The sequence below is a fragment of the Anastrepha obliqua genome, chromosome 2, assembly GCF_027943255.1.
Source record: "Anastrepha obliqua isolate idAnaObli1 chromosome 2, idAnaObli1_1.0, whole genome shotgun sequence".
In the NCBI taxonomy this organism is placed as follows: domain Eukaryota; kingdom Metazoa; phylum Arthropoda; class Insecta; order Diptera; family Tephritidae; genus Anastrepha; species Anastrepha obliqua.
This window is the reverse complement of record NC_072893.1, coordinates 108,379,013-108,406,657: the sequence shown is the minus strand read 5'-3', so window position 1 is coordinate 108,406,657 and position 27,645 is coordinate 108,379,013. Positions and strand designations below refer to the sequence as shown.

The 27,645-nt window shown below is 35.7% G+C and overlaps 2 protein-coding genes across 3 annotated transcripts; both read right to left on the bottom strand.

The window, feature by feature from the left end:
* Positions 1 to 2,889: 2,889 nt before the first annotated feature.
* On the bottom strand, positions 2,890 to 3,907 carry LOC129238030 (uncharacterized). The gene is made up of 2 exons (XM_054873066.1): positions 3,640 to 3,907; positions 2,890 to 3,548 (listed from the first exon to the last, which is right to left on the bottom strand). The coding sequence occupies exons 1-2, from the start codon at positions 3,791 to 3,793 to the stop codon at positions 2,926 to 2,928; spliced, it is 777 nt and encodes a 258-aa protein (XP_054729041.1). The 5' UTR covers positions 3,794 to 3,907; the 3' UTR covers positions 2,890 to 2,925.
* A 7,877-nt stretch (positions 3,908 to 11,784) lies between these two features.
* LOC129238737 (bifunctional phosphoribosylaminoimidazole carboxylase/phosphoribosylaminoimidazole succinocarboxamide synthetase) lies at positions 11,785 to 23,185 on the bottom strand. 2 transcript variants are annotated; one of them, XM_054873888.1, is made up of 6 exons: positions 23,055 to 23,185; positions 22,781 to 22,984; positions 22,564 to 22,708; positions 16,055 to 16,167; positions 15,858 to 15,983; positions 11,785 to 12,698 (listed from the first exon to the last, which is right to left on the bottom strand). In XM_054873888.1, the coding sequence occupies exons 1-6, from the start codon at positions 23,062 to 23,064 to the stop codon at positions 12,022 to 12,024; spliced, it is 1,275 nt and encodes a 424-aa protein (XP_054729863.1). In that variant the 5' UTR covers positions 23,065 to 23,185; the 3' UTR covers positions 11,785 to 12,021. The 2 variants fall into 2 exon arrangements, with proteins under 2 accessions (XP_054729863.1, XP_054729862.1); XM_054873887.1 differs by lacking the exon at positions 23,055 to 23,185 and having other exon boundaries at positions 22,781 to 23,003.
* Between the last annotated feature and the right edge of the window lie 4,460 nt (positions 23,186 to 27,645).

Below are 27,645 nucleotides of genomic sequence, written 5' to 3'. Positions count from 1 at the left end.
GGCCGAGCTCCTCCTCGTATTTGTGGTGTGCGTCTTGATGTTGTTCCACAAATGGAGGAAGTCTACAGTTATTCACAACTTATTTGATGCAGGGTAATACTTTTTTAGAAAAAAGAAAATGACTCGATATTTCCTCTGAGAATGCAGTAACGGTGAAATGTATTTTTTTCTGTTTAGCTTAACGTCTTAAGTTATTCTCAAAAAATTTTTGCAAAGAAAAGCTGAAAAAATTAGAAAACGGACTTCACTTGAAAAAGGAAAGAAGTTATTCGTCATTATAAAGAGGACGAAAGCCAACAAAAAATTGCAGAAATTCTTGCTATTAGTTCCTCAACTGTTCAGCACATTATAGACAGGTTTCGCCACGAAATCAGGATAGAAGATAAGGGCAGATCTGCGCCAAATAAAATATAATATTTAATGATGCAGATGAGAGGTGGATTGTTCACAAAGTTAAAGAAAACCCCGATTTAAGCGAATACTGATTTAAATTATTTTTCATACGCGGGACTCGTTTTATAAAAACCATGTTCGCTATTTAGCAAAATTTTATAACGGAACTCTAACTTGCCGGTTATTCAATGTAAAAATAAGCAACAAAATACTGAAGAAACCATAACGACATTGCAACAAAAAGAGTACCTTATCTTGGTACATAACCTGAAATATAGCAAAACAGTCGTTTTCTTAACAAAGGAGTGTCTCTTAACTAAAACCTCATAAATAAAATTGTACATAACCATAACACATTTATTTAAAATTTATTCTTTATTTAAGCGCTTTGGCATAAACAATATTTTTTGTTTTTTTATTTGTTTTTGAGTAAATATAAAATATAAATTGAAAAAAGGAAAAAGGAAGATTGTTTTTAAATTTCAAATCAACGCATATGAATAAACAATCGTCTTTTTTCCTGATCATCCATGAATTTTTCGTTTCAATTTATATGTTTTATTAAGCATTGGAGCTTTTTTAACCATTATCCATTTATATTTTTCAAAAAAAAAAACGAAAAAAATTGTTTTTTCCACGAACACATAATTTCATTCGGATTTCACATTAAATTCTCAAATTTGGTAAGAAATTATTCACTATTCCAAAATCCACTCCAAAAAAATTCACAAACAATTTTTACATGTTGCACTTACGTTTTTTCCTTATGGCATCCAAATCAGAAAGAAATATTGACACATTGTAACTCACACTGTCAATTTGACAGTTCAGTTCCGGCGCAAGCGTTAAAAAAGTAAGCGGCATTATGGCTGGCTCAAAAGAACGCTGTACCCGTTGTCACTGCCCCGAATTACAACCAAACTTTACGAAACCCATTTTCAATACTTACTTAACAATGTGCATAAGTTTGGCTTAATTCGGTGCAAAGACACGGCGGGTCCACGTTTTGGCATATATTTCGAGACCCTAGTCATCAATAGGTATGAAAATTACCCCGTATTAAAGCACTTATCAACAGCTTTCGTTTGATACCCATATTGTACATACACAACCAAAGGTTACCCGGGTCCACGTTTTGCCCTATATCTCGAGACCCCAGTCACGTAGCGGCATGAAAAATACTCTGTACTAAGGCATTCACCAACAGCTTCAATTTGATATCCATATTGTACAAACACATTCTAGGCTCCACGTTTTGGTCTCTATCTCGAGACCCTAGTCACGGAGCGGCATGAAAAATACTCTGAACTAAAGCATTCACCAACAGCTTCCATTTGATACCCATATTGTACATATACATCCGAAGGTTACCCGGGTCCACGTTTTGACCTATATCTCGAGACCCTATTTACCAATAGGTATCCAAACTATACGGAAACCATCTTCAATACCTCCTTAACAATGTGTGTAAGTTTGGTTTAATTCGGTGCAGACACGGCCGGTTAGCGAACACACACAAAAAGTTGACTTAATTTAATATATAAGATTTTTTTCAGTTTGTGTCCGAAAAATCCAAATATCTTACGGAACCCTATTTTTTTCCAAAATAAAATGTACTCCATGTTACTCGTGGATAATGTAGTTTTCGAATGGTGAAACAATTTTTAAAATCGGTCCAGTAGTTTTTGAGCCTATTCGTTACAAACAAGCAAACAAACAAACAAACAAACAAAGTTTTCCTCTTTATAATATTAGTATAGATAAAGCCGAGCCGCCTCAAACATCTGCCGAGACGCAGCAGTTGCGCTGTTTTCTCGAACCTTTTTTTTTAAAGTGCGTAGTCATTGGCATTTGAAAACTACTCAACCGATCCTTTTGAAATTTTGCACACATATTTTACGTATAAAAAACCTCCTCCCAACGTTTTTTTTTCGCCATTTTTTTTTTATATTAAGGTGGTTTTACACCTACAAAATGGCGGCATTTTTTCGTCAAAAATCACTTTTTACTTCAAACGACTACCAAATGGCTGAAAATGAAAATAAATCGTCAAAATAAACGTTGGGGGGAAGTCTAACTCATACTTTAACTAAATTATTCGATTTTTTGATTTCAGATGATTCTACGCTGAGATATGCTGACTACTGCAAAATGTATTTTTGAAAAGACGTCTACGTAAATGTGCTCTCATTCGCTCATTTTGCAATATTTTTACATGAAAATTTTATCAAATATTCTTGAAATGTTACTTTATAATATGCAACAACTTTTAATAAACTGACTTGAACCGTTTCGCTACAATAAATTCATGAAAAAAGTGTTTTTTTTTTTTACAAAACAAGTAAGTCCTTTTTACAATTCTGTTGAAGATGTACAATTAGACCAAACAACACCTGGTAAATTCACGTGAGTAGCGTTTCTATCTCTTTATTTCAAGGCAATTTGGTAGTAATCCCCAAACGAAATTCTCTTATTATAATTTTCACTACAATTTATTATTTAAATTAAAAATTAAATTCAATTATAATATATTCAAGTTCCGTTCCCTTCCAAAATTTTCTCCACTAGCAGTAGAACTTTGCATTTAAATTTGCGCATTTGTGAGTTAGTCATTTCGCTGAGGTCTGGCAATAAGCTAAGCACAAATTGTCTTTTTGCATTATCATTGTTTTCTAAATAGCTATGTTTTGGTCCATCGGAAGAAGTTGGCGTAATAAATTTATTGCTAACCGAATTATTTAGCCTCATTTCGGTTTCACGATTTGTAAAATCTTCAATATCGCAAACTTCAGCTTCATCTTCTGAGCTATTTGATATTTTAATTTTTTTTGGTGAACTCACTTCAACTGGGTCCTCTTCCTCTAGGTATATCAGATCGTCATTATCATCATTTTCATTAATCATTGCGTTCTCTTCTGCACTTTGATCCGTGTCCGTATCATAATGTTTGTCATCCTCCTCATATCCTTTGTGCTTACGTTTTTTTACAGTACTTTCTATTCCCTCGGGATCATATGATTTTTTTAAATATGGAGTTATAAACTTTAAATCGTCGTATAAATAGTATTGTTGTACTGATTCTCCCATCTGTATTTGTTTCAGTTTTCTCACGAAAATAGTTCGAAAATTCTGCCATTTTTTCTGCAGTGGCTTTGCTAAAACGACGAGACAACGACATTAATAATAATTTAATACAATATTTAGATTTTGTCGAGAACAATTTTTCAAAGAGAAAACTTTACTTACGATCAGAATTCAATTCCTCTGCTACATCTATCCAAGCCCTTTCTCTACAATCCCTTCTTGTGTAGTCTTTGAGGTCACTGTTGTACAAAATCGGATATTTTTTTACAGTTCTTACTAAACGTATATTAAATTTCTGATCTTGTAGTCCATCCATTCTAAAGTCTGGAACAACAACAACATCAGCAGCACAACAAAAAAAAAACCAAAAACGCAAACAATTTTTAACCTATGTAATCACCTTGAAAGCTCGCGACAAACTAAAATCGTTCATTTCAACCACCGTCCAACTCTGTTGGATTGTAGTGCTCAGCAAGAGACGCATCACTTTGTATTTGCTTATGAATGCAGTCGCTCGAACAATCGCGACGAGATATTCGCCAATCCGAGCCGACTACGAACGATGTGTATGTCGTGGCTTCGGTTGTGTGATATGAAACATGCAGTGTTGTGCCTTCATAGCTGTAATATGGGCTGCTGACACTTACATTGACGTACATATGTGTGTGTATGTATATGAATAAGTATTAGGCATGTCCAAGTACTCAGTAGGAAAATTCTAAATTAGAGAGACAAACTCTTGCCTGACAAATATTGTTGTTGTGGGTTGATAGTGACCAAATTTTCAAAAATAAACATATACATATACACACAAATACATACATACATTCATACATATATAGTTTGATGTGTTTTATGCTCAGTGCCCATTTTATTTGATCTCCATTTCGGTTTAGATAAGCTTTGATTGTCCTCCAGCATTCGATAACATTTTATTATGGATGAACAGCACAGATCAACCTTTGCAGAAAATACTCAACTTTGTTCACATAACGGTCGCAGGTAGCAGCATAAGGGAATCGAAATAGGCATACACATACATGTATGTATGTAATTATATAATTTGATAGCGTGTGAACTTGTGACTGGCCTACTGGGTACGCTTTGTTCTGTTCTCCTTCTGAGGAGTCTGTGTGAAATATGTACAGTGACTTAATAAAGAACTCCGACACACAGTAGCTCCAAGCGAAACTCGTACATCCACCTAGATATTTGGTTTTACATTAAATAGGAGGGACTAGTATTGTATTTTATTAAAATAAAAACAAATTATTTAACAAGTGGCAATTTTGAACGCAAAAGCCATACTCGTACAGTGTTAATTTATCAGGCAACATTGATTGCAATTACACGTAAGTCCACGTTGTTTCGAAAGTATTACATTAAAGAATATTGTGTCATTTGTTGATAATAAAGGATAATAAAAAAGTGAAATGGGCAGACAAAGAGGAGAACCAGTGTTGAAGTGCGAAAATTAGTAATCATTACGAAAACTAAAAATGGCTTCGGGAAATATGTATGTATCAGAAATTGTAAATCGAAGCTGATCGACCGTACAGTACATCATAAAACAGTACAAAGAGGATAGAGGTATTAAAATAGATTAAAAGTTGTAAGTAACAAAATTGTCTCTCCGAGTGATGAACAATATATTCTACGGCAAGTCAAAAAGGATCCATTTTTAAGTGCATCGAAATTCGCAACAATCGCCGAAAATGATTTGGGGAAAAAATGTTTCCGGACAATTAGAAACATTCTCAATAAGGCTGATATCAATCAAGCAGAAGAGCAAGGCATAAACCCCATATCAACGAACGAAATCGTAAAGCAAGGCTGCGATTTGCCAAGAAATATTAATCAAATGATTGCTCATTTTGGCGGAACGTGCTATTCACTGAAGAGGGCAAATTCAACCTTTTTGGTTCAGATGACTGGCCTGGGAGAATTGCATTTTATTGAGGGTATTATGAATCAAGCTATGTATCTCAGCATTTTAAAAGAAAAATTTCCCCTTTGCAAAGAAAAACGTGGTCTAGGGGAAGATTTGCATTTTTGTAAGGACAATGGCCCGAAGCATAAAGCGTATAATGCGCGTTCGTGGTTGCTATAGAATAGCGTGAATGTCATAGATATACCAGTCCCGAGTCCAGATTTAAACCCCATTGAGAACTGTAAAGCTATCTTGATGGGAAAGTTCGCCATGACATGACATGAAAAAGGTCCTTCAGGACAAATGACAAAAAATTGAGCCCAGCTTTTGTGAAAAGTATGCCAAATAGATTACAAATGGCTATCAGAAACAAAGCTATGCATACGAAATATTAACCCTCTAGTGCATATAACCGCCTACAGGCAGGAAACACTTAAAAGCAAAAAAAAAAAAAACTAAAAACATGAAGTGCTTTTTTGTTTGTCATGCAGCTTATACGATTCATATTTTTCAGTTTACCCTTGATCGTGAAAGATGCATGTGCTCATATTACAAAAATTTTGCAAGTGGAATTAAAAGAAGTGATCAAATAACCGAAAAAAGTATTTTTCTGAGAAGGTGTTTTTGTGAGACTTCCTAAGAAGTGCCCTATTGGAATATTGAGTTAAAAAAATATTTGGTAAGTAGATTGAGAAGTGTAGAGTGAGATAAAGTGCTCTCCAATTTTTTTTTTAGGTACATTGTGCCACTGTGTGCTTCACGCTGCAACCGTCTACAGGAGACCGTATGCAGTGCGTTCAAAAAAAATTTTCAGTTATTTTGAACTTCAAGTTCACATATTATGCTGATTTATATTTTTTATCACTAGAAAAATGTCGCGTTGGGGACGAAATGAGGAGTTCAACGACTTTATGGACTTTTGCGAAAACAGTGATGAGGAAATTGAAGGCGATGATTTCGATAGTGACAACGACGTGAATAACCCGGATTTTGTGGTCCCCAATCAAAATGATTCCTTTCTACAAGAAACAGCAAACAACATTTCTGTATCTGATCTTTATCTTTCCCTTGCTGTACCAACTGGTCCACAAGAAAATCTAAAAAGCATGTCTGTACCGGTTTCACAAGGAGAAATTGAAATTACAGGAACAGACGAATTTTCGGGAAGGGGTATACCAACTGCTTCAGCGCACTTTGAATGCGATGTTGCTAATCTTCGAAACAATATGAAAGAGTTTAAAAACTTACTGTGGCGTAGAAATCATCTTCAAATAAATGTTGAAGAGTTGACGTTTCATAACCCGAATCTTGAAGAGGTTTTTCACTTAAAAACACCCTGTGACTGCTTCGCATACTTTTTTAATACAGAGCTATTGGAACTGATTTGTGACGAAACCAATCTCTATGCTCGTCAGAAGAAAATAAATTCAACTTTCGTCTGCACAGTGCAAGAAATACGAAAATATTTTGGCATACTGATATTTATGTCTATATATCGTTTTCCGAATGTGCGATCATATTGGGGCAGACATTCTTTTCAACCAATAAAAAATGCCATGCCAGTAAATCGATTCGAAGAAATTCGGAGCTACATACATTTCGCTGATGGATCGAAACGACCATCTAGAGACCACGCTGACTATGATATCTTGTACCTTGTTTGACCTATTATCAAACATATGAATGTTCGATTTTCCTCTGTGCCAATGTCCCAGCGTTTGAGCGTCGACGAACAAATGTGCGGCACGAAAATGTCTAAAACAAATATCAAGCAGTATATGCCGAAAAAGCCTCATAAATGGGGTTTCAAAATATTCTCCATTTGTGACACCAAAGGTTTTTCTTATAGTTTTAAACTGTTTACAGGCGCTGCCGATAACGTCCGTGAAGAAGGAATTCCTGATTTGGGAGCCGCTTCCGTTTGTCAAGAAACATACCAGACTTTTCAAACCACATAGTGTATTTCGATAATTACTTTACGTCGCTTGGACTATTGGTTTACCATCGAAGTCGTGGAATATATTCGCTTGGAACTTTTCGAGCCAACCGTGTGAAAAACTGTAAACTATCTACCGATAAACAGCTAGTGGTGAAAAAAGCTCCTCGTGGATATTCGGAGGAATTCGTTGGCACCGCATTTGGAGTAGATATTTCTACTGTTGTTTGGAAGGACAGCAAACCAGTTCTTTTAGCGTCAACGTATGCAGCCATCGGGAAGAAATCGCCGAAACTCTCCTGCTCATATCGGAAACGAAAAAATTAGGTCGCCCCACTACTGCAGAAAAACAAGCCGAAGAAGTACCAAAGGGAAGCAAGTTACTGTACCTACCACCACCCAATATAAGGTATGATTGTCTCAATCATTGGCCAAATTTCTGCGATAAAAGCCATGTAAATCGGAGACTCAAGTTTATTGCGAAAAATGCAACATACCACTTTGCATGTCTGTCAAAAAATCATGTTTTAAGGAATTTCATGCTGAATAAAGGACATTTTTGAAGATATGGTGGGAAGTTATTTCTAAGTAAATGTATATGTACATATATTCGTTCTTCTTAGACTTTGAACCAAACTTAACAATTTGTATACTATTTTATATATTACTTAAATTTTTATAAATAAACGTTTTCTGTTTACTTGTTTAAGTGGTATTGTATTTTTAGTAAATTTTTTTTAAGCTACCTGCATAAGATCGTCCAGAGGCGGGGTGCTAATTTCCAGGGCCACAGAGCGAATTCGGGTCGTACAAATAAAAATAATATTATTGTATATTTGTGTTTTATGGCCTCTAATTAGTACAAAACATAATTTTATTATAAAAAATCTTTTCTATGCACTAGAGGGTTAATATTTACACTAACTTTACTTTTATATAATGTACGAGTTTCGCTATGGCATTGAATTACATGAATTTTATTTTTTCACCTCACTTAAAATGTAATTGAATTAAAAAATTGAGTTTAATTATTTTGTTCTTAATTGATACTACGGTAGTAATAAAATATGCAGTAACTTTTTTGAACCGTTTATTTTACTTATGATTTATGAAAATAAATAATTTTTTTTTTGAACTGTACGAGTTTCACTTGGGGCTACTGTACATAGCATGCAACTTCAAATTCAAAATTTTTGTGAGAATTGCAAGTTGGGTATTTTTATTAGGTGCGCAACTACGTTCTCGCTGTTTTTTCATGAAAGTAAATTTTATTCTGAAAAAATGGTTACAAGTGAATCATTGAAAGTATTGCCCATCGCTGGCTACTACCTTTTCCCATCTACCGTCGCGGTAAAACTGTTCATCTTTTGAAACTATCCACGGATCATGCCATTTTTTGATGTCTTCATATGAATGGAACTGCTGGTCAGCTAGACCATGTGGCATCGATCGGAACAGGTGATAATCGGATGGCACAATATGTGCAGAATATGGCGGGTGGGGAAGGATTTCGCATTTCAGTGTGTCCAGGTAGGTTTTAACGGGTTTGGTAACGCGAGGCCGAGCGTTGCCATGCTGCATAATCACTTTTTCGTGTCTCTCCGCGTATTGCGGCCGCTTCTCGCGCAGTGCTCGGCTCAATCGCATCAACTGAAGTCGATACCGATCCCCAGTGATGGTTTCGCTTGGTTTTAACAGTTCATAAGAAATAACACCAACTTGCTCCCACCAAATACATAGCATAACCTTCGCAGTGTGAATTTTCGGCCGAGGCGCCGACGTAGAAGTATGACCCGGCACTCCCCATGACTTTCTTTTCTTTGGAATGCTGTAATGAATCCATTTTTCATCACCCGTCACGATGCGATGAAGAAAACCCTTCCTTTTTTGCCGCTGGAACAGTTGTTCACAGGCGAAAAAACGACGTTCAACATCCCTTGGTTTTAACTCATAAGGAACCCAAGAAATAGGGGACTTTTCTGAATCATTCCCAAAGCATGCAATCGCTTGGAAATGGATTGGCGGGTAACTCCTAACACTGCGTTTGACGAAGGTGTTTGGCCTTCATTCACGCGGACGGGCGTCAACATTAAAATCACCGTATTTGAAGCGACAGAACCATTTCAAACACTTTTTAAAATGTGTAAAAATGTTTTGAATATTAAAAGGAGCAAAAAATTAAATTTGCACTTTCAAAATATGAAATTTTATAAGAATCAACAAATTTTCATTAGCACTAAAATCTTTTCAGAGGGACCATTTTTAACATTCTCTTGTTAAATAATACAGTTTTGTGTTTTTTTACTTACAGTTTTGGTAGCTTTAAATCAAAAAAAGAAACGAATATCAAACTTAAAAATTTTCACATTTTGGGTATAAAAAAGCACTAAGTTTATTGTGAAGGCCATATGGTTGGCAACACTTCACAACTCAGCTAATGTGATGTCACGCACTCTCTGATGGGCGCAATCTTGTGTATGAGAGCAAAGACATCCGTGCTCGCCTCTAGAACTTGTGGCGATGGTTTGCCAATCCTCTTCTTTTCACCCGACCGATAGCATATAAAGGGTTTTCCAATAAGAGGTGTTATCCCCGTAAAAGATCAATGGATTCGTTGTTTGTGTGGCACGTAGCGCCGTCTTGTTGAAAATAATAGTTGTCCAGATCAATACCATCAAATTCCGGCTATACAAATTCGTTAATCATCTCTCGATAGCGCAATATATTCACCGTAACTGTTGCTCTAGCTTCATTCTCGAAAAAGTATGGTCCAATGACTCCGCCGGACCATAAACCGCACCAAACACGTCGCACGTTGAGGATAGAGAGGCTTTTCAATAATAACTCTTGGATTTTCTGAGCCCCAGATCCGTAAATCTTGCTTGTTGACGAAGCCACCGAGCTGGAAATGGGTCTCATCACTCAAGATGATTTTTCGATGGAGTTCCGGATAATTTTCATGCATTTCAATGACCCAATCAGCAGGTGTACTTAACAAAAATAATTCAGAAAATGTGACCAAGATGAGATTTTAACCGGCTCTCAGCGAATGTGAAAACCATAGCTGAAGGCCAAACCTGGTAATCTCTCAACCTGGGTGTTTTTTCCTTATTTCTCTCTTGGCGAGCGAAGAGTTCATTCTTCGGAAATTTGCCACTGGATAATTACTGCTGGAAAAACATGTGTCCAAAATTTATTATAGGTTAGAGTTCTTTCTCTCTGACGACAGAATAATTACACAGGCCTGCAAAATCTCGCTTTTTTACAGCTTCTAAAACCGCTATGGGTGTTTCCTGAAGGTTTTTTTATGCTGAAAACGAATATGACCTTGAAAATGCTCCAGCACGTCAGGATTTTTGGCAATTTGAGGTAAAATAGTCAAAAAATGCAGATTTTGGCCATTTAAAAAATTTTTTTTTGAGCAAGGTAAATTTTTTTTTTAATTTTCCACAACGGTATCGCAAAGTACTACTCTTTAGCTTTAAGGTCATTTTTTAAAAATATTTTTACGATTAATATAAAAAAAAGTTATTCTATTTTGAATTGGAGACTTTTAGATATGCAAATTCAACCTTTCTAACTCTCTAACGCCCCTGTAAAGGGCGAATTCAAAATAGTTTAACTTTTTTTATATTAATCGCAAAAATATTTTTAAAAATGGATATTAAAGCTGAAGCCTAGTACTTTGCGATGCCGTTGTGGAAAATTAAAAAAAAAAACTTTACCTTGCTCAAAAAAAAATTTAAAAAATGGCCAAAATCTGCATTTTTTGACTATTTAACCTCAAATTGCCAAAAATCTTGACGTGCTGAAGCATTTTCAAGGTCATATTCGTTTTCAGCATAAAAAAACCTTCAAGAAACACCCATAGCCGTTTTAGAAACTGTACCTCGCAGGACTGTGAAATATATCCGATACATTTTGGTACATAAACTTTATTTTTACTTAATTGTAAAATGTGAAAAATTGATGGTTGATATAACTTTTTAATACTTTTTTTCGTATTCAGGACACCAAATTACAAAGTAATTAGTTAAAATTATCGAGAAAGTTTTTTGGTTGTTGGCCTGTGTTATGGTTAAAAAAAATATGCGCCTTTTCGTTCAACAATCATTACTTTAAATTAGAAGCCCTCGGCTAATGTGTCGAAGTTAAAGAGAACAACCCATTTCCGAAACTAAAACCATCTTAATTTGAATATGTTCGTAAAGATCCATTATGTCAAATCGAGGCCGTTCACGGCAATTGAACACAACAACCAGATGGTATCTTATTTGTCTGCAGGATTAATAGGACCAAAAGGCCAGAAAGTGATCCCATTGAGCTTCAAACGTATACCTTTCGGAATTTCGTCTCAATAAACCAAGACGGACTCATCTGGGAACCTTATGACTTCCTTCCTAAGTTCCCTCATTCCTTTTTAGTTCATTTAGAATCGATGTTTATTCTTAAAAATTATTGCTTGCATTTATTTATTAAAGGAACGTACAATTGGAATGAGATTTGATAAAAAATCGCAGGAAATAATTTACCAAATTATGGCATTGTAAAAATTATTTTGCATGTACATACATATTTTATAAAAGTATGTTTAGAAAAAAAAAAAATCAAAAACAATGAACAACTTCTGCAACTGCGGTTCGCATGCTTCCATTCAGACATACTCCAAACGTAACCTCTAAGCATTGCGCACACCACGCACCAACTTGTCGGCCTTCTTCAAAGTGATGAAGTTATTCAATTGCTTGACGCGTAACTTGGACCAAAGCATATAATTGGATAGGCTTAGAATCTGTGTGGCATGCAGTGCCGCTGCTTCAGGATACAACACAGTTGGGCAGCCCAAGCCCGAAGGCACATTCAAGCTCGACCAAACATCCACTTGCAAGTTTTCCGGCTTCAAGGGTGGGCAATTAATAACAGGGTAAGTGGTGCTTCCAGACAATACCGGCCCCAAGCCATTCGAACGACCCGCTACCGCAATGAAGACCAAATTATTTATGACACTTTCGTATTCGCGCATAATGCGCAATGTCTCTTCGGGTCCTTTGTGTGCCGAGGTGACACGCAGTTCGGTGTTGACTCCCAATTGCTTGCAGTATGTGGAGATCTTCTCGCAATGCGCGGTATCGGAAGCGCTGCCCATTAGTATGACAACAAGATGATCTTTGGCCGGCACAATGTCTTTCAGCTGTTCACTGACCCAAGTGAAATTCCGCTTTACTGTATCCAGATCGCTGGCAGTGACTGTAGCAAGATTGCGGTAAACCTGTTTGTCTACCATCAGACGCTTATCACCGGACGGCCAAAGACGCCATGAATCGGAGTCGATAATGTCGGCGAGCACGATGTTACCTGTTAATAAGTAAAATAAGTAAAAATAATTAAATGTCAATGACAAAAGAAAAAAATAATTACGAAAGAATATACAGAAAAATACAAATCAAAATAAGAAAGAAAATAAAATAAAATTAAATTAAATCAAATTTTAAAAAGTAAATTAAAAACAAAATTAAAAATGCATAAAATACAAAAGTAAAAATAAGCAACATAATAATAATAATAAATATTTTATTTTAAAATACAAAAAAATATAAAATAAAATACAAAAAAATAATATATAAAAAATAAAATAACATAGAACAAACACAAAAAAATAAGCAAGGATAATATATATGCACATACCGCCGTTTAAAATGTAAAAATTTAAATAAAAATAAATAAAAAACAAAACAATGAATGAATACAAAATAAAATAATATAGGTAAAAAAAAAATTAATTAATTAAATAAAATGGTAAAAAGTAAAAAAAAAAAAAATAAAAAGAAGTACATATAAAAGAATAAAACATTAAAACAATTAATAATTAAATTAAGTAACATGAAATGATGCTCTGATTGGTTTGCCACCACTTGATGCTTTCTTCCAAGGAGAGGCCTTGAAGGTCATCTGCAGGCTGAAACACAATGGGAACTGGTACGGCCCCTGTCCGGCATTGGAAAACAGAGAAGACATGCACGTCGGTCCAACGATTCTCTCCATGCCCCTTGACTCCATGCTATCAAGAGCCGTACTTGAAAAGAGATACAGTGTAGTGCTGCCAGAGGCTCAGTTGTGGTCAAACTCAGAAAATGAGCCCGGCAAACACTGTTTTCGCATTTTTACGGATGGCTCCAGGACCGAGCATGGCTCCGGCTCTGGGGTCTACGTGGAATCAAGCGGAACAAAACTGCACTTTGAGCTTGGAATGCATGCATCTGTGTTTCAAACGGAGGTGTATGCAGTTCAAGAAGCGATGAACTTTGTTGTGGAAAACCGATGGAGAGGCAGATCTATATGTGTCTGTAGCGACAGCCAAGCTGCGCTTATGGCCTTAGACAGCCTCCCAACCACATCAGGGGTAGTCAAGTCCTGTAAATCCAGGCTGAACTATGTCGGTAGACATAACAGCATGATGCTAACATGGGTCCCGGGACACGGGGGTAACGAGACCTCTGACTCCTTAGCTAAGAAGGGCTCTGAGGCCAACTTCTTTGGCCCAGAGCCCGCCTTGCCACTCCCTTCTGCAGCCTATCACAGCCACGGTTAGCAAATGGGTAACTACCACCACCACCAACCCGAATGGGTTGGTGCGTGACTACCATTCGGATTTCAGAGAGAGAACGTTGGTTCTAATCTCGGTGAAAGACCAAACCCTGTCGCAAACCCTTCTGTCATTAAGCAGAGGGGAGTGCAGACGGCTGGTTGGACTGATGACGGGCCACTTTCTGTGGGCGAAGCACATGGAAAGCTTGGGCATCTCAGACAGTGTACTCTGCCTAGCGTGTGAAGAGGAGGATGAGACGGCGGATCACTTCATGTGCGTCTGCCCCGCCTTCGCTCGAGTCAGGTTTGAGGTCTTTGGCACTGATGTGTTAAGAAGCGACCATCTTGGCTCCTTGGCACCACAGGATCTGCTCAGATTTCTTCGGAGATCGGGTAGATTTAAAGAAAATTAAAAGGGGATCCAAGTGTACAATGGACTTAATTCATGTCAGAGTGCTGCACTTGCTAGTTGTCCCGACAAAAAAAAAACAAAACATGAAATGAACACCTTAAAAAACATAGGTACATGGAAAATTAAATGTAAACAAATGAATAAATAAAAAATAACATAACACACACAAAATAAAAATTAAATCCCATAAAATAAACAAAAAAAAAAAAAAAAAAAAAAAATGAAATGATTAAAAGTAAAACAAAGTAAAATAAAATCTATAAAGAAAATTAAAAAAACATGAACTATAAGAAATAAAATAAAATAAATAAAAAATCTAAAGTAAAATGAAGAAATATATTAAATAAAATAATAAATAAAATAACATAGACAAAAAAAAAATTATATATACATATATAAGTCGTTTATAATATAAAAATAAAAGAAAAACGAAAAAAAAGAAATTTGTACGTTTATTGCCTTCTAAAAGGCAAACTATAAAATAAAATAAGAAACGAAAATATATGAAACAAAATAAAAAATGTAATGAATTAAATTAAGTAGCATGAAATGATGAGTAATAAATAAAAACAAATTATGAAAAAAGTAAAAATAAATAAAGGAATGAATAAAAAATAAAATAACGTAGACAAAATAAATACAATAAAATAAGCAAACAAATATAAAATGAAATAAGAAAGTAAATTAAATTAAATGAAATGTTTAAAAGTAAAGTAAAATAATATCTTAAAAAGGATAAAATCCAATAGAAAAGAAAGAAACCAAATAAAATAAATAAAAATAATGAATATTTTATTTTAAAATACAAAAAATAAATTGAAAATTATAATAATGAAAAATAGGATAAAAAAATAAAAGTGAAATAACATAGGACCAAAAAATTTTCAACAAAAAAAGTGAGCATATATTGACATCTATATAGAATGCAAAAAAAAAAATAATAATAAAAAAATTTTGTTACATATGTACTGTTAAAAGCCAAACTTTAAAATAAAATAAAAACAAAAAAAAAAGAATTATGAGAAAATGCAAAAAAAAGAAAAAATATATAAATGAATACAAAATAAAATAACATATGTAGATAAAATAAAAATTTAATACCATAAAATAAACAAAAAAATATAAAACAAAATAAGAAATTAAATTAAGTTAAATTAAAAGATAAAAAATAAAACAAAATCTATAAAAAATTAAAAAGCATAATATGCCAAAGAAAAACAAAATACATAAAACATATAAACAAAATAAGAAATGAAACAAAATAAAATTAAATGAAATGAAATGATAAAAACTATTGTAAAATAAAATTAAATCTATAAAAGAATAAAATACCATAGAAAAGATGAGAAATAAAATAAAATAAATAAAAATAATATGCAAAAACGCAATAAAATAATGTAAAAAAATGAATTCGTATTAAATTAGTCAAAATTTTTGTTTTATTAAGAAAGTTGTACTTATAGTTAAAACAGCAAATATCTAAGCAATGGCTGCCTTGGGTGACCTTAAAACATTACCTTCAGTATCAATGCCAAACTCCACTTTCATGTCAATCAGTGCACAATTTCTCGTAGCCCAGGCCTTTTCCAAAATTTCAAAAACTATTACAGTGGTGCGCTTCATAATGTCCAACTCATCCTGGCCTTTTGGAGAATAAGCAAATTTAATATCAAAAATTAATTAACATTCATAAACACTTAATACCTTCACATACCTATTAACACGCCATTAAAATTAAATTTTGCCGAGATAATTTGCTCATCAGACCACTGGGGGTCATGATTGGCATCATCTTTGAAGAAGGTCTCCTGCTTGGGCGGTGAAAATCTGCAACGGAAAGCGAGACATTTTAAATTATTAATAGAAATTGGAAGACATTTGTAATAAAACTTGGAAGCTGCTATACGATTTCCTTGAAAGCTTACAATTTTTTTTTTTCAAGTCAGTAAATATTTACTCAAAAGCAACTAAAATTTCTAAAATTTTTATGTATATGTACAACTGTAATATACATATATTGTTTTTGAAATTTATTTTGTATTTTTGTAAATAATAGTCGCTTCATATTTACATACAAAGATATCTTGTTATTTTGTGGGCGCGTTGGGGTCACTCTGAGAGGGCACAATAATAAGATTACGATGACGGCAGATTTAGTCAAAATTAAATAAAAATACGTTTCAAAGTCAGTTATTGAACAATATTATATTATATAGTATAAACCATATATGTATATGTGTATGTACATACATCGAAATTCGCAATCTGAGGTCTTTGCACTGACTGTTATCTGTTTGCTTCTGAAATATGGTTGGCAACTAAACGAATTGAAACGTGTTTATGCTTGGCAGCAGCTTCATGAGACCCAAACGCGACGAGCTTGGCAATAATATTGAGATTAAAAGTGTGTTAAAAATAGTTTTTTTATTTAAGTCATTCGTTTTAAAGAAAATAAATATTTTTGTGATCATTTGCTGGAAAAACAGTAGCACTAAAAATTTGTATATCTTCTTTCCCACAACAGTCGAGTTTACTTGTAGTGGAATGCTCCGGATTTCCACCTAACTTAGGTCTAACACTTCAGCAGCATTTCCTCTACCGCTTATGGCAAATGTTTCATGTTGTTACATACTTAGAGTTATCCTTCTAGCAGCAATACCAAAAGACTATGCTGAACGTGAACACGACAGTCGGTACTTCGTAACCGGAACAACCCGGATTTATATACAGCCAAGGACTGACACTTCAGCAGCATTACCCAAATATTTTATTTATATTATATAAATATGTTTGGGGAATGTTTATGCTGCCACAACAAGAACAACCACTATCGTCGGTATTTATGCTTTATAACAATAACAACAACAACTTTATATACTTTATACCGATGCCGCAAAAACCGTAATTTAGACATCTAGACTTTTATATCCGCTCTATTAATTTGAAACTGAAATTTGAATAGGTCGAGCCAAGGAGCACCAAGAGATTTGGTGGCTCCTAAAACACTCAGGCTAAAAAGTCCATTGTATTCAGAGCTCTGAAAAGAGGGTAGATAGTCACGGAGGAATGTATCAGAGAAAGAAATAAAGGTAGTTAGTCCTGTGAGAATTTTCCAGATTCTTTGGCAAACCTGTAAATATCCTCCAGTTTTAGAGAACGAATATTATTCATTCTCACGATATCGAAACCAAAAACTCGTAGCCTTGCTCTAGCAAAGGTAGGGCACTCACAGAAAAAGTGCTAAGGCTACCCGCCTCCTCCAAGCAAGACAGGCACATTGTTGACCCCATGGATCAACCGAACCCATTCCAAGTTTTAAAAGAAAGTTTGGGCTTGTCACAAAACACTTTGCAGTTTTGCAGCGTTCTAGAATGGACCATCGCCCTTTATGTAAATTGCATACGTAATCGCTGATCCAATTCATGATTCCTGCGGAACTGATTCCGATTATTGGCTTTGGCCCTTGTGGAGGAACAGCCGATCCACAGTTGGCCAATTCATCGGCAATTTCGTTTCCTTGAACATTGAAGTGTCCTGGAACCCATAAAAGTACAAGCCTGTTCTGTCTTGCGACAGAATTAAGCTTCTTATTACATTCTTGAACAATCTTTGAGGCTTGCTTCGCGTTCTCCAGGGCCCTCTGTGCAGCCTGATTTTCACTGAAAACTCCAATCTGTTTCCCGCTCCATCTCCTCTCTATTATCCATTCGGCTACTTTCAGGATGGCAAATATTTCCGTTTGGAAAACAGTTGACATTTCCCCCCATAGCATTGTGATACTTCCCCCCTCAGATATAATACATTTGTGCCAGCGTTTTTTTTCCTATCCTCGAAGCAGTTCTGATATGCACTTTTTGGTATGTCCTTGAGCTCCCTCAGCGATTCGGTACTTATCTCCTCAATCGTCGCAAAACGGCGTTCTTTCATGGGTCTCTTCAACCTTCGGAACAGAAAAAAGTTGCAGGGGGCAAATCTGGTGAATACGGTAGCTGGGGTATGATAACGGTGTTGTTTTTGGCCAAGTAATAACAAATCTGGATCATCATTGACGTCATTCAACAAATCCTGAAGAATGCTCATGAGATGTTGTTTTTGGTGAAAATTCAAGAATTTAGGAACGAACGTCACTGCCACATGCTGCAGGCACAAAATTTCCGAAAATATTGCATGGCATGGCATGAGCCAACCGATAGCCCAACATCCTTAGCAACTTCTCTAATTGTGATTGGACGAGTCTCCATTATAATTTTCTTCACTTTCGCAACATTTTCATCGGTGCTACTTTAAGAGCATTACGGCCATTTTACGGTCCATTTAACAAGCCGTCCCGTTTTGGGGTTATGTGAAGTCATTGGTCTACAGTAACAAGCCGGCGACGATTTGTGAGCTCAGAGCCCATATTGAACGCGAAATTGCTGGAATTTCGGCCGATTTATGCAAAAGAGTGGTCGAAAATTGGGTTCAACGATTGGACTTCGTAAAATGTGCACGCGGTGGTCATGCAAAAGAAATCGAATTTAATTCTTAAATGTATATGTTCAAACTCGATAATAAAAAAAAAATTAGTTAAAAAAGTCAAACCGTTTGTGTTTTATTCAAAAAAGTTCAAAAGTTGAAGCACTCTTACTGAAAAACCTTATATGTTGGACGGCTATACCCGAACTTCTCCTCTAATATGTAGCGAGTGCCTTGATATTGTTCCACAAATGGAGTGACTTACAATTTTTTATCACACACGAAAGGTAAGATAAAGATAAAGAAAGATAGATGGTTTTCCTCTCAGAAACTATTTTTTTTTGTGGCAAAAATAAACTCGGTTTTTCGTGCTTGCCGCTATTAGAAAAAATTCTATTGTGATGTTTCAAGTTACATAATAGTGGGCATTGCACTCGGCAGGCATGTCTCAATTCACTCAATCACTGCGACCACCATAGAACTTTTTTATCGGTATTTCTCCTTGCACTTAAGGGGGTATTCTAGTCTAGAAATTTGAAAAAATCGAAAATTTTTTTTTTTCGATACGGTCGGCAAGATACAGGGTGGCGCACGAATCGTGCTACAAAAACAAAACGTAATAACTTTTTTTCTGTGTGAGTAATCGGCTTTTTATTTTTTTTATTTTGCAGATTAGTATTTAGATTTACAAAAAATGGAGGCTTGGGATACCGAAAAGAGGATTTGGATAGTGCAGCGGTACCATGCTTTGCAGTCCATCATTTCCGTCCAAAGGGAATTTAGGCGGGAGTTTGGCGGCACTCCCCCGAGCAGATGGACCGTTATGAGGCTGGTGAACATGTTTGCTGAATCTGGAAGCATCGCACGCAGACCGTACCATCGAGATCCCCATGTTCGGGTCGAAGCCACAATCGCGGCTGTAGCATCGTCAATTCAGGCAAATCCAAGAGTTTCGACTCGTAACTTGTCGGCGCAAATTGGAGTTAGCAGACGGTCATTGCAGCGGATAGTTCATGATGACTTAAACTTGTTTCCGTACAAAGTTCAAATCACAAGCAAATTAAACCCTCTGGATTTGCCTATTCGCCTGGAATTTTGCCAAAAAATTATTGAAATGGCCGAAGAAGACAACAACTTCATAAATTGCTTGTTTATGTCTGATGAGGCCCATTTTGATCTAAACGGCAATGCAAACAAGCAAAATTGCCGTATGTGGAGTCAATCAAATCCGCAAATACTCCATGAGATGGAACTGCACCCAGAATGAGTCACAGTGTGGTGCGCAGTTTCATCAAGGTGCATTGTCGGGCCATACTTCTTCGAAGAAAACGGTGTAACAGCGACTGTAAATGGGGACCGTTATTTAAACATGTTGAAGGAGTTTTTTTATCCAGAACTGCGGCGAAGACGTATCCCTTTTAACAGCATTTAGTTCCAGCAAGATGGAGCAACTGCACATATAGCCAGACCGGTTATGGAGGAGCTCCAACGAAAATTTAGAAATAAATTGATATCCAGAAATTCCACTTTCCCCTGGCCCCCAAGGTCACCTGACCTCACTGCACCAGATTTTTTTTTATGGGGTTATCTCAAACAAGAGGTGTATAAAACAAAACCAAGTAATTTGACTGAATTGAAGCAGTCCATCACAACAATAATTGAGGCGATCCCGACTTCAACCCTTCAGTGCGCAATGAACAATTTTCTCATCAGGTGTCGCATATGCGTGAATGAGCATGGAGGTCATTTACGTTCTATTATTTTCAAAACTAATTAGTTACATAAAATAAAATTGAATTATCTATACAATAAAAAAACAAAAAGTTAAATACATTGATTAGAAAAAAAGTTATTACGTTTTGTTTTTGTAACACGATTCGTGCGCCACCCTGTATCTCAAGTTCTAATCAACCGATTTGCTTGAAGTTTATCATGAATATTGTTTAAATATTATATATATCTATCGGATGAAGCACGAAAAACTGGAAATTTCATTTTTTTAATATGTGTTAACAATTCGAGAAAGCTTAAAAATTAGGGAAAAATCGAGCTCAATTTTTGAGTAGCCGCCATTTTATGAAAAAAAAAAAAATTGTTCTCCTTTTTTTCTGCGTCATACGATAATGACATTCATATTAGTTAAGAATTTGTGTTTTTTTTTTCAGATGACCAAAAGGGTAGAAATCGTGACGACGAGGACACTGCCTTTTGTTGTCCCCTTCCACTTCAAGGACGCGTAATTCCATGAATTTTTTTTTTTAATTCATTTTGTGTGCTCTTAATATATAAATAAATAAATGATAAAAAAATGGATAGTAAAAATATCAATAGCTTTTTTTTCATTCACCGCCAAAAAATGCTCGAAGTTCGGGCCTTTAGACTAGAATACCCCCTTAACGCTGAAGAATATATGTTCATATGCATGTATAGTATTATGAGTGGCACTAACGCAAGAAAGTATGTTTAACAAAAAAAAAAATTAATTCAAGTCGAGGCTGTGCTTTCCTTTTCTACCACGATATATTTGCTTATAATGTCTAAGTGCGTGGACTGAATTTAAAAATTATAACACGCAAATGTAGTCACTATATCAGCCTTTTGATTTATATTACTTTTTATAAATTAAAATTAAGAATTAATATCAATATTTAACGTTAAAAATGCATCTTTTTTGCATAAGCTTGAAAAAATGCCCTATTACTGACGCTTATTTCACTTAAATACAAACACAGAAAAGTAACAAAATCACTTATAAACATTCTTTATTACTTTAAGATTCGATTTAAAGCTATTTTTACTAAATAATGGTCCAAATTCTATTAAAATTCTATTATTACGAATGTTCTTCTAACCGTTTGTAATACCGTACAGAATAAATTTGAGGAGCGAACTGTCAAACGAACGATGAGAGAGAGAAGAACAAAGCGAAATAAGAAAAACCCCGTCAACCAAAAGGGAACAATTCTTTTATTATTTTTTTTTATTATTTATAGGGGCGCTTTTTTGATTATCAAATATATATATATATTACAAAAACAAATATTTTTACAAATACTGAAAGTTTGGAATAAAAATCGCGCGATTTTTAGTCCAAATTTTCGCTTGCGGCGCTTTTTTGATTTCAAATATATATATATATTACAAAAACAAATATTTTTACAAATACTGAAAGTTTGGAATAAAAATCGCGCAATTTTTAGTCCAAATTTTCGCCTGCGGCGCTTTTTGATTTCAAATATACATATATATTACAAAAACAAATATTTTTACAAAAAAAAAATTTTTATAGATAGTGAAATAATGCAAAATCGGACAATTTTTGACCTAAATTTTCGTCATCGGCACTCATAACTTTTATGATAAAACAACGTTTTCATAAGTGCTATGAAATATAAAACCTAAGTTAAATGCTTGCTGGGTTGACGACTGCTGTATTCTCTTCTCTTCAACTGTATTTCAGTACAAGCTGCAAATGCGGTCGCAAAAAACCTAATTTTTAAACTTCTCCTGGGGGTTCTATAGGGACACTAGGAGGTTGGGACTTTCACAGTTATAATGGTGTGACCTTGCTCTTTCTAATGGGCGTAGTGGGTGGTGCCGCGCCCCCTCCCTCTCCGCCCCCCATTCAAATATATCGTGGTAGTAAAGGAAAGTTTTGCCCAAGTCGAAGTGGTAGTATTCCCTTCCGCACACCAGCTTTTCACATGCATGATATGCATTTAATTTTTCATGAAATTCACAAAAAAATACCCTCTCCATCAAACTTACCTATACCCCTCCGGCACACCGACATTACGCTTTAGGAATGAACCGGTCGCCAAACGTCTGGTTACCCACTCGATCGGTATCATTTCGCATTTCTTAGCGATGAAGGCGTTGGCCGCGCACGCTTTAACGTAAGCCGTATTCACACCTTAACAAAATGTAAAAAATATCCAGAAATTAATTGCGGAATTAGTTTTGCACTCAATTTAGGTTTGCCTACCCGCTTCATTCAGAATACCAAACACCAAACCATTGGTGGTGTTGGAAATCTCCGCCTTGCCTTGCAGGTCGTGCGCTTTCACACCGTCACCAGCTGTTATGCGATCTTTACTCAGCAACAGGCATAATCCTGGTTCTTCGGGCAGATCGTAAACCTGTTTCGTCTTACCCTCGATAATAACTTTGCCCAATTTGTAGCCCCCAACTGCAGTAAAAAAAGACATTTCCTTCATTATTTGTATTTTTTTAATAAATAAGTATTTTTTTACACTCACTAGTAGCCATTTTATTGTGTGTTATTTGTTGCAGCGATTGTCGCACGTGTTCCGCTAATTTTAATATTTAACAATAGCCAACACAAAACACCGAAAAGATCGATCGTCCGTAGCGTACTGAGTGCGGCAGATGATTGTGGCTCTCTTAAAAGCTGGATTGACAGTTCTTTCGTTGAAAACAAATGTGTTTGTTTGCTTTCATCATTTAACATACATACATACAGAAAGATAAAAAATATTACGATCTCTTTTTTTCTCTCTTTCTCTCTTTTACAGTGTGTCGGAATTGATGAAAAATAAAAAACTTTTTTATTAATCTATTACTAGTTTGCTGCAAGTCATAATCCACAAAACAAAAATTATATCGGGTGTTTTTTTAGGATCTTGAAAATTAAAAATGATAATAAAAAACAAATATTTTTGGAAGGTATTTTTTTATTATAATCTGTTAGATAATTTCATGGCGTTTATTTTTTGGATATGACATTCGACATAGTATGCCCGCCGCGGCTACGAGTTGCATGGTCCATTCGATTAGTCCAATGTTTTACCATGTTTTCCAATGGTTTGAATATTGGCATAAGCCAATGACTTAATATAGCCCCTTAGAAAGTAATCCAGTGACATTAGATCGCACAAACGAGGGGGCCAGTAAACAAGACTACTTCTGGAAGGAAAGTTGTCACAAAATTGATTTTGCAATAAATCGATTGTTCAGTGCGCGTATGGCAAGTTTCGCCATCTTGTTCGAACCAAATGTCGTCGATGTTAGCTGATTAATTTTTGGAAACAAAAATTCAGTCAACATGCTCGTTAACGCTTTCTATTCACCGTAAAGACAGCTCCTTCCTCATTTTGGAAGAAATAACGATGATGCCGCCAGTACTTTATAAACTTCGCGAACAGATTTATTTCCTTCAAAGTAAAAAGCGTCGTCTGGCGTTAAATTCACGATGACTTGCCAAGCCTTACTGAACAGAAATGTCAACACAGTTCGCCATTCTTAGCTGTCAAACCATGGTAATCGATATCGATAGTTCTCATGCGGCTAAAAAACTCAAGCTCTTATTTTGTGCTGTGTAGAAAATGTATGGCGATATTTATTAGAAGCCCCTCACTTGATGCAAATATGTCTTTACTAGCCAGATTGATGGTATGATCGTGAGATTGCCAAAACAGTGGCGTTATATTTTATTCAGCGATTAAACGAATATAAATAGGTTTGGTCCAGATGATAGGAAGTTCGTGCGGCAGCCAAAACGTGAGCATTCGACCCCAAGTTCGTACCACCAATCATAAGGCACGAGGCACCAGGCTTCAAAATGGTGTGGGACTGCTTTTAGTGGAACAGTGTCGGACCAATTCATCGTGTTGAAGATAAAGGGTGTTTTTTTTAGAGGTTAGGTTTTCAAGATGAAATAAAACGTATATAATTTAATGTTATGGCCAAGAATTTAGCTTTATTATAAAGATAAGGGTTTGCCATTATGTTTTAAAAATGATTTCGAATAAATTCCAGCCGAGAGGCCCAATTTTCGACCACTTTTTGCAGCAATTGGGGCCGTATGTCAGCAATAACGCGTCGAACATTCTCTTCCAATACGTCAATCGTCTCGGGCTTATCTGCGTAGACAAGCGACTTCACATAGCCCCACAAGAAATAGTCCATCGGTGTTATATCGCACGATCTTGGAAGCCACGCCACAGGTCCACGGCGCGAGATAAAGCGCTCACCAAAAGTTTCCTTCAATAAATCGATTGTTGCGTTGGCTGTATGGCATGTAGCGCCGTCTTGTTGGAACCAAAGGTCGTCCACATCAACATCGTCCAATTCAGGCACGAAAAAGTCATTAATCATGGCTCTATAGCGCTCTCCATTGACTGTAACATTATGGCTGGCTTCATTTTTAAAGAAATATGGACCAATGATTCCCTCTGCCCATTGAGCACACCAAACAGTGACTTTTTGAGGATGTAACGGCGTCTCAGCAATGGCTTGTGGATTATGTTCACTCCAAATGCGACAATTTTGCTTATTGACATACCCATTCAACCAAAAGTGAGCTTCATCGCTGAACAAAATTTTCTTGTGAAAATCGGGATCGGTGGCCATCTCGTTTTGGGCCCAAATTTGCACGATTTGCAAACGTTGTTCAGGTGTAAGTATATTCATTATGAAATGGCAAACCAAACTGAGCATAGATCAAGTGACAGCTGTCAAAAAGACCATCTACGAAAAAAGTAGTGCCAACTTGAAAACCTAACCTCTAAAAAAACACCTTATACTATGGATGCGGTCAAAATGTAATGTTAGCTTATGCGGAAGTGAATTTACCGGTGATTTGGAAATTTCAACAAAATAATGAACCGAAAGATACTTCTCGTGTTGCAAAAAAGTTTAGCGAAGACAATTCAATTACGGTTTTCCGTCCGAAGAACCACATATGACAACGGTAGAAACACACACATTCTTGCCTTCGTTTCTAAAAATCACTACAGTTGTACCACTTAGCTCTTCAACATACCTCCCGCTGCACTTGGGCGCCTGTGAGCTCCTGCAAATAAAAACTTTTAAATGCAATTTATTTATAAATATTCTAACATAAATTACTCATCCGAGGCTTTTTTAATCTTTTCATTGGGGGGATTTTTAAGTAGCGGGTCCCAAACCCAGCGCACAACCAGCTATCCTGGAATGTTTCGCCTTCTCACGTTAGCTCACTCCCGAACGGGTGTTCGGAAGCTACCCAGAGGATGTGCGTAAGCGGTTATAGCGCCAATTAAGAAGAAGAAGAACATAATTTATTAAGGGGTTACATGGGTTTCGTGGTTTCAAAAAATCGATTGTTTTTGGCATATTCATTTCTACAATATCTCAAGAATATTATCCAAAAATTTCAAGTCGATCCGAATAATAGTTTCGGAGATACAGCCTTTGGAAGGTATGCGCTCCAAGCCACTTGTTACTCAAAACTTTAAACGCGTTTTTCTCGGAACCGTGTTTTCAAAGTCGGTTGTCAAATTTTCTCGAAAACTACTCAACCGATCTTGATGAAATTTTACACAGGTGTTCGAGATACAATTTACTCGTGCTTGAATGAAGGATTTTTTTTTCAATTACAACTATTTAAAAAAAAACAAAATGTCAAACAAATTTGACCGAAATTTTCATTTTTTTGCAAAAATGTCTGCCAAAATTCCAATTTTTACTTTTATTTTCTTTCATTCGTTCAAGCACGAGTTTATAGTCTTAACTAAAACACTTATTTTACTTTTTTTTATTTTCGATAATCCTGTCAGGAGTTATGCTGACAACGCGGACGCACCTTTTTTTCGAGGGGTCACCGGAAATGACGTCACAATGGAGGAGTTTTAATTTTTTTTTTTTGAAATCTTCAGAAATTATTCTTTAAATATGTATCTATAAGACAGAAGAAAGTTTGAATTAAATAAATAATTTTTTACACAGAAAAAAAATATTGAAAATAGGCCATTTTTTATCCGTCGAAACCCATGTAACCCCTTAACTGTGGTATATGTATGGTGACAAACGAGTGCTGCCTGTAGCAGAAAGACAGCTTCAAAGCCCACACGATCCCACCAGCATTTTGCTAACCGATACTCAGGTTAAGGCTCTCTCAAGATATTCACCACTGTCACAAACTTGTCCTCCTACCGTTTTTCAAACACTTTTCTCACGAGAATCTGAATTCAAGCTACAATTTAACTTTTATTACGTGTAAACATTTCTTGTTTTCCCTGTTGTTATTTATTTAAATTTATTCATTTTGCTATTAAAAAATCATTGTACTGGCTAATTGAGCAGCTTGCACTGATATGAGATATTGCACATACTCGTACATTACTACACATACATGCATACATTTGCGCATTTTTATGTAGGAGATTGAACAATCCAGATACGGCGACGTTCTCACCGAACCAAATCAAGTATTGAACTCAGATGTAAAGATGCATATATTTGTGTGAATACTTTTGAAGTCAAGTAGAACTACGTCAACACAATGTTTTTCATATATTAATAATATTTATGTTTACAACATTAAAATCAATTGTATTTAAAGGTAAACAAATATGGCGATTTGTATACGAGGGGTGCCTTTTATATGTCGGGATTTGACAACCCTGGTGTTGCAATCTGCCAACTGACAGCTGTATCGCAAAGTTTGACATTTTTTGGCTTTTACGTACTCAGAACGTTTTGAAATACCAGCGCTATTTGTGTTGTTTACAGTAACTTAAAAGATTCATCTCGGTCCAAAAATGGAATTAAATCGTGAACATTTTCGTGCGATTATTTTTTACAACTTTCGACGTGGATTAACTCAGCAACATTGCATGGACTCGTGTCGATTGGTCGAAGGAAATGCTCAAAAAATACGATCGCGGGGCTTCGAAACACGTCTATGACATCGGACATCGTGACAGGTGATGAATCATGGATTTACGCGTATGAGCCCGAAAGTAAACAGCAGTCGACTGTATGGGTGTTTCAAGATGAGCCAATTCCAACAAAAGTTGTTCGCGCACGAAGCACTTCCAAGCAAATGGTCGCCTGTTTTTTCGGAAA